Source organism: Littorina saxatilis, linkage group LG3 (assembly GCF_037325665.1).
Source record: "Littorina saxatilis isolate snail1 linkage group LG3, US_GU_Lsax_2.0, whole genome shotgun sequence".
NCBI classification, from domain to species: domain Eukaryota; kingdom Metazoa; phylum Mollusca; class Gastropoda; order Littorinimorpha; family Littorinidae; genus Littorina; species Littorina saxatilis.
The window spans coordinates 31,868,552-31,876,051 of NC_090247.1; the positions used below are offsets into that span (position 1 = coordinate 31,868,552).

The 7,500-nt window shown below is 42.4% G+C and overlaps 1 protein-coding gene across 1 annotated transcript in view; it reads left to right on the forward strand.

The window, feature by feature from the left end:
• The window catches only part of LOC138961172 (protein kinase C-binding protein NELL2-like), a 25,779-nt gene that overhangs the window by 5,701 nt on the left and 12,578 nt on the right, over nt 1–7,500 (forward strand). The window contains exons 2-3 of the mRNA XM_070332772.1: nt 1,137–1,232; nt 5,075–5,215. Coding sequence (XP_070188873.1) covers nt 1,137–1,232; nt 5,075–5,215 — 237 coding nt within the window. The remainder of the gene's footprint in view (nt 1–1,136; nt 1,233–5,074; nt 5,216–7,500) is intronic.

Genomic DNA, 7,500 nt, shown 5'->3' on the forward strand with positions numbered 1-7,500 from the left:
GACAGACAGAGAGAGACAGACAGAGAGACAGACAGACAGAGAGACAGAGAGACAGAGAGAGACAGACAGACAGACAGACTGACAGACTGACTATTAGGGTTTAACGTCCTCTTAGACCAACTGGTCATATATATTCTTAATGATATCCATATCTGAATCAAAAAACAAGAAAGGTAGGTTGTTGGAACGTTTGTTATTGACAAAACAATGCATTCACAGATATTTCGACCCAACGGTCTTTTAAGTGAACAGACAAACAAATATTCACACAAAACTTATCTTGATAGTTCTGTCAGTTTACGTCCACTCGTCAGGAAGCCGACATCCATATCAATTTGCAAAATCAATTCAGCAAACAACAACCCTTACAGCGGCTTTACCCCCCCCCCCCCCCCTTACAAAAAAAAAGCAAAAGAAAGCAGCTATACACTGTGTAATGTGAATGGATAATATTATTCTGATGATGGTAGCAGTGGGAGGATTCTATTATCTCCTGGTGAAACCTGGACAAACCTGTGGTTGTGAACACGATGGCCGCTTTGACGAGAAGCAGGGGCGGAGCAGTTAAGCCAGAAGGGGGGGGGGGGGGGGGGGTTTACAACCTGGGGTCTAGGGGTCGGTATGAAGGGCCCGTTGGGGAGTCTGGGGGGCCAAGCCCCCCCTGAAGCTGAAGAATTTTAGCTATTTGAAATTAAGTTATAAACAATTTGTGGTTTACCCTTGATTTTAAACATGATCAACTGGTGTCAGCAGCCACTCATTTTGTTTGTTTTACATAGACAGAACCTCTTTTTTTGGACAGCCGGGGGGGGGGGGGTCCGGAACCCCTGTAACCCCCCCCCCCCCCACCCCCTAATCCGTCCCTGATATATATACACGTGTCAAATGAAGCCAAGTAAGGCTTCAGGCGCTGAATACAGAATATACTTTTATGCCCATGCGAATAAAGAACATTCTTTGAAGGAGAGAATGGTTATCGTTTGGATACCAAAGTGATATGTTGATACCTAAATAGCAAGGAATTGAACACAGTCGATGTATCACACTGATTTTGGTGTTTTCTTTTGTCACTAAACAATGTTTTATTTCTGTTATATATGTTCATAAAATGTGCATTACGTGATGTTTTCTTTCAGCGGAATGTCACGGCGACTGTCTGAACGGAGGAAAATGCATCGGGCCGAACACCTGCGAGTGTCGCCATGGTTACATCGGACCCAACTGTGAACTCGGTAAGTGTCATATTGTCGTAATATATAACTAATAATAGGGAAGTTACGGTTTGTGCGAGCATCATACAACAATGACGGCGAAGGTTCATGCTTCTGGTCCAAGGTCCTTTCCGTACTGGCTTTCATAAGTGTGATGCCTTTGAGAGCTATGTATATATGTGTGCACGTTGTCAGCTATAGAGAAGGCAAAGCTCTGTCTCTCTGTCTCTGTCTCTGTCGCTGGATGTCTCTGTCTGTCTGTCTGTATGTCTGTCTGTCTGTCTGTCTGTCTGTCTGTCTGTCTCTCTCTCTCTCAGTCTCTCTCTCTCTCTCTCTCTCTCTCTCTCTCTCTCTCTCTCTCTCTCTCTCTCTCTCCACAATATTATTCTATGTACATATCGCGATCGTTTCGACCCCCCCCCCCCCCCTCCCAATCTGTGTACGGGCCGATGGCTTCACAGTAAACTATTTTAGAGTTCTGAGAGAAACAAACACTCGAGAGAAACAAAAAAAAAGCGCGCCGGCATCGTCTCGGTGTTTTGCAGCCTCAACCAAACGAAAGACATTCGTTATGTTAGCAGTACGAGTGGTTTAGTCGACAAACCCGCATCTCTTCTGTCTTTGTTACTATTTTTATTTTTATTTTTATTTTTATTTGGCGGTGGTGGTAGTGGTTGTGATTGGTGGGTGCAGTGCAGACGACTATTTGTCTCGGCTTAGTGCTGACTGCACCGAGACTGAGCGAGAAATAACGAGGGTTTTAAGCGAGAAACAACGAGAATTCGCCGGTATTTGTCGGCCTCTCTGCCTCTTTTGTGTCTTCAAGCAAAGACAGATTGATCCACATTTCTTCTGCTCAGGCAATTCTTTTTTTTGTGGTCTGTCTGTCTGTCTGTCTGTTTGTCAGTCTGTCGGTCAGCCTGTTTGTTAGTCTGTCTGTCAGTCTGTCTGTCAGTCTGTCTGTAGGTCTGTCTGTCTGTCTGTCCGTCTCTCTCTTTAAGTATACCGTCCTTGTTCACCGCAACAGATTTGTTCAGGCTTTTGCATAGAATAAGAACATCTTTTGCATAGAATAAGAACATCTTTTGCATAGAATACGAACATCTTTTGCATAGAATAAGAACATCTTTTGCATAGAATAAGAACATCTTTTGCATAGAATAAGAACATCTTTTGCATAGAAGAACATCTTTTCATGGGAACACAAAAGTCATACCAAAAATGAACAGCCCGTCTGATAAACGAGCAGAGTGGGATTTTGTGTGTGTGTGCTGATTTTATTTAGCAGATTGACATAGGTTCATGGACGAAATAGTTCACCAAAAGATCAAACTGTGCACACGAAGCAGTCAGGCTGTTGACTGTGTGCATGTGTTTAAGTTGCAGGTTGCTCTCATTTCGCGTAAAAGCCGGCCTCGACAGTGCTGTGCTGGTGAACAAGTTCGCTTACACCCTAAAGAATGTACTTTTAAGTTGGTTTTTTTTCTTTTCCTTTTTTTTAAATTCTTGTGTGACCCTGCCAGGAGATATCTCTTTGCAAACTGTTAAATATTTGAGATTTGGGAGCATTGTCCTACACTCCTGTCTTACCTTGCTGTTATCAGTATTTTTGCCCTCTTTCATTACGATGCTATGGTATTTCTGTGGGTCTCCACATGTGTTTGTTCATAAGGCGGAAGTGACCTCCCCTTGTACACAATAGGCCCTCAGAGGAAGCCTACGGACAGACTAGAATAGAACATGCACATAACACAGAATGTCTGCACAGCACACACACACACACAGCAATACAGCACACCGTCTTGTACCTCCTTCTGCCCTGCCGAAGTCGGGGTATCCTTTTTAATCCACCGAACAATTAATATCCACAGCCATGTGTGTCTCCTGCCTCCGAACACACACGCTACAGAGCTCGACTCGATGTGCGCAGTTTCGTATAAAAATTATTTTCCAAATTTCCCCACTGTGTTTTATAAAATAATCATATTATGAAAGCACTTACATTCTTATCTTAGTTGTTATGTATTCATTGTTAGTAAACATCGGCATTATTCATGCTTTACTTTAAACGCAATCATTGTTATTTATAGATCACAGGCACCTGATGTAAGTAGGTCACACACGTGTAAATGTTGTGCCCAGTCCTTGTTTTTGTTTCTGTTATTATTTTAGTTAGCAGGTCTAGTTGAGCACGTATTAAGTATCATGTACCCACTACTAGTCATTGTGCATTTTAGTTAATGGACTGATGATGTCATTTGTATGGAGTCGACGCACGTGCGAGGATATGTATGTGTGGGAGGGGGGGGGGGGCGCGGGAGATGGAAGCCTGCTGTATGTTATGTAATGTATATATTGTGTGTGATACGTGGAAATGTGATACTATTTATTTGCATGTATGATACAGGTACAAATGTGATAATTGTAGGCTTATACTAGTGATTACTGTGTGTGATACATGAAATGTGATATGAATGCTGTTTTTATATGTTATACTCTTACTTTCTCCCAAGCGCAAGACAAATTCTTCTTTGAAAATTGAAGCCAATAAAATTTGAGTTGAGTTGAGTTGAGTTAATTACTAGAAATAGATACTTTCAACTATGCCCGAAGACGGTTGTTCTTATGCCCTAATTCAGACAAAAGTGTATTCCTAGGGTCTCTTCTCGACTGTAGTCAATTGTTTGTGTGTAATGTGTTTGATGTTATGCGATACTGTTGAAGAGATATGAAGACAGCAACATGTACGACAACGGGTTTCAGATATCAAGATCGTGATACAAAAACGTAAGTGTAAGAGAAGGAAGGGTTCTATTAATTGTCCACAGATGTTTCATGTGGCAAGGCCGAGATGACCGGCACGGTTGGCCTAGTGGTAAGGCGTCCGCCCAGTGAGCGGGAGGTCATGGGGCCGGGTCATACCTAAGACTTTAAAATTGGCAATCTAGTGGCTGCTCCACCTGGCGTCTGGCATCATGGGGTTAGTGCTAGGACTGGTTGGTCCGGTGTCAGAATAATGTGACTGGGTGAGACATGAAGCCTGTGCTGCGACTTCTGTCTTGTGTGTGGCGCACGTTATATGTCAAAGCAGCACCGCCCTGATATGGCCCTTCGTGGTCGGCTGGGCGTTAAGCCGGCAAACAAACAAAGGCCGAGATGCACACACTGGTATAATGCTCTACCAAGAAATTGTCGATGACATTTTGGACTTGTAAATATTGACTTGTTGGCTGTACCATCAGAGGGAAAGTTAATGAGGAAGACTAGTGCTCACTTTCTGTGAAAAGGGATGCATTGTTCTGGTTGTACGTACATGTATAGTCTGACCTATGCAGTCGATGAAGTTCACTTTTGTGGAACAATAAAATTAATGCGATATATATATATATATATAATAATAATAATAATAATAATGATAATGGTGATTTCTATAGCGCTTTCGAACACACAAAGCGCTTTACAAAAGCAATAACAACATCATTACCAGAATGACGCCATTGACGGAATAGAACACAATCATAAACACTTTACAACAAAACCAAAAAAAAACCATAAATGTTACAAAATATATATAATTTTAATCTAGGCTAACATGCATAATGTTGACAGCAGGGATTAAATTGAAAATTTATAGTCCTATGCGAATAGAATATTCTACGTCTATGTGCAGATAGTACGAACGCCGCGCGTGAGCATCATACTAGTTGATTCCCCCGAAAGCGGCGTATGGCTGCCTAAATGACGGGGTAAAAACGGCCATACACGTAAAATCCCACTCGTGCAAAACACACACGTGTACGTGGGAGTTTCAAGCCCATGGAGGAAGAAGAATGATATATGATTTATATATGTCCGTGTTGCAGATATTGACGAGTGTGCCCTAGGAATCTCGTCGTGTCGAGGGAACTCTGTGTGTATCAACGAGCCTGGTTGGTACCACTGCGACTGTTTGCAGGGCTTCCACTCCATCTGGCCGGACAACCACTACGGCAGTCTCTGTTTGGGTAAAACACCTCATACACAGTAATAGGGAGATACGTAGCTCAGTCAGTAGCGGAGGTGGCTTTGAAACCAGTTGTCACCATCGGCGTGGGTTCAACCCCCACGTTCGGCAAGGAATTCATTTCCTAGAGTCGAATTTATGCAAACTCTCCTCGGTGTCCGAACACCCCCGCGTGCATGCATGTCCTCGAAAAAGATCCCAAGTTCACAGCAAAAGTCTCGGAGCTTGGAAACATGAGTGCACGCATGCACTAAGAGGGAAACAATTGGGTAGCGGGATACTATATGACAGCACGTTTTCCCCAGGACAAAAGCAGTACGAATTGTCATGAGGGTAACCTCACAGGACTTATATGATACCTAAGTATCCGTATCCTAATAATTGACATGCTGTGCTATACCTGTGATAAGAGGACACATCCAGTAGGCCTATATCGCACGGGACAACACAGTTTTCCTTTTGTTGGCATGATTCACCTGGTAGGGCAGCTTTTATTAATTGCTGATACCACTGTAACAAGAAACAAAGCAATTAAATGACTGACTGACTCACTTACTCATTCACTCTCAACCACTCGCTAACTTGCATTTGTGATCCTCCACCACGAAATGAGTCGTTTGTCACCTTTGCATGATTTTCATATTTTTACATTTTCCTAAAGAGTGTTTTATGCTCTATCCAGTGTTTGAGTTATAAGCCTGTCACTAAGGTGACCCTCACGCTGTTACCAGACACTCCCCGGACTTATATTAAGCCTAGCGTAGAACCGCGCGAGGTGACATGCGACTCATTTCGTGGTGGAGGGTCACATTTTAGCAAAAGTCAAAATAGTTGACATATGCGATTGCCGTTCTTTTTTTAAACGGTTTGAAAAATGACCAAACAATTCGCTTGGCATGTCTTTAAACTGATCAAATTCAAATGAAAATGTCGATACTGTTTAATCTTCTTCTCATCCATGATAATTATGTCTGTTTATATCAACAAACACATTGAATCTTGAGCTCGTTCTGTACTTCTTCAGAAGTGAAGCGAAACGCAGAAAATTACAAAAATGTAACAGCATCGTAATCTTAGTAAGTCTCCCAGCAACAAAACATCCAGGACAGAATAACAAGAAATGCGAGCTTCTTCTACCGTCTTTAAACGGAATTGATGGTATAACATTAAGTGGCCGAACGTAAGTGAAAGCGGCTAAAGTGTTCCTTTGAAGTTTCCTGCACGGAAGAAAATCAATGGAACCGTCTGGGATCCGTAACAATGGTGTTTGTCTGGGGATTGGGCGTGCTGTCGTCTGCAGCTTCTGTCTTCCGGCCTGCTGCATCGTTAAGAGAGGAAATTAGTCACAAGGAACAAAGGGAGATAAGCGCTCTAAATATAGATGACAACAGTAAGTGAGAGTTATGGCGGATGTGAAACCTATCTCCAGGCCGGCACTTGACAGAATAAGAAGCATTAATACAATGGAGAAAAAAAACGACTTTCATCCTGTATAGTTTTCGTGGATTCCTGTTGAGTAAAAGTACTTTCCGTTTGGTTTTCTTCCCCGTGTAGACAAACTTGTGAATCTCCATAGTTCTGTGCAGCCTGGGTAAGCGCATCCTTTGCCTTGGACACATAAACGTTTTGCTGAATTACTTGAACATAATTTATTGACATTGGCGCATGGTACATCATGTCACTTTTGAAATTAATTCAAATTAAATAAACAATGGCGACTGCACGTGAGAGCGAACAACAAAAAGACCAAAAAGCACTGTACTCACGTTAAGATGACGAACACGGAACAAATAACGGCGACGTTTCAACCTCTTGGGTCTTCTTCAGGCACGAAAAGATGAGTAGAATTAGACAAGAAAGCCGAATGCGCACAGAAACCAGCAAGGCTGTGGATGTGTATGCGTGTGTTGAAGTGCTGTTTTTGTGGCAGAGGGGAAAACGCAGCATTTGATTGTGAGGACCACAGAATGCTAGCTATAGTAGCTGTCCTAATACAGTGGTCGCCGCTTAATAAAGCCACTTCTGGGCCGACGAAAAATGGCTTTAATAAGCGGCGGATTTATTAACCGGGGGTCCAGGAATACGTCATTTTCGGAAAAAATCTTCTCTTTCGTCATTTACACTTGTTTGAATCTAAGCAAAACTTCTCGAAGGATGTTGAACTTTTGTTTTAATTATGTACATGTACGTGTACTTTGATCACTTCGGTACATCAATAATTTCACTGTCACCGTCACGAATCATTACTCGGCAGAGGAGAACGATTTTGAATATTTGTTTGTTGGT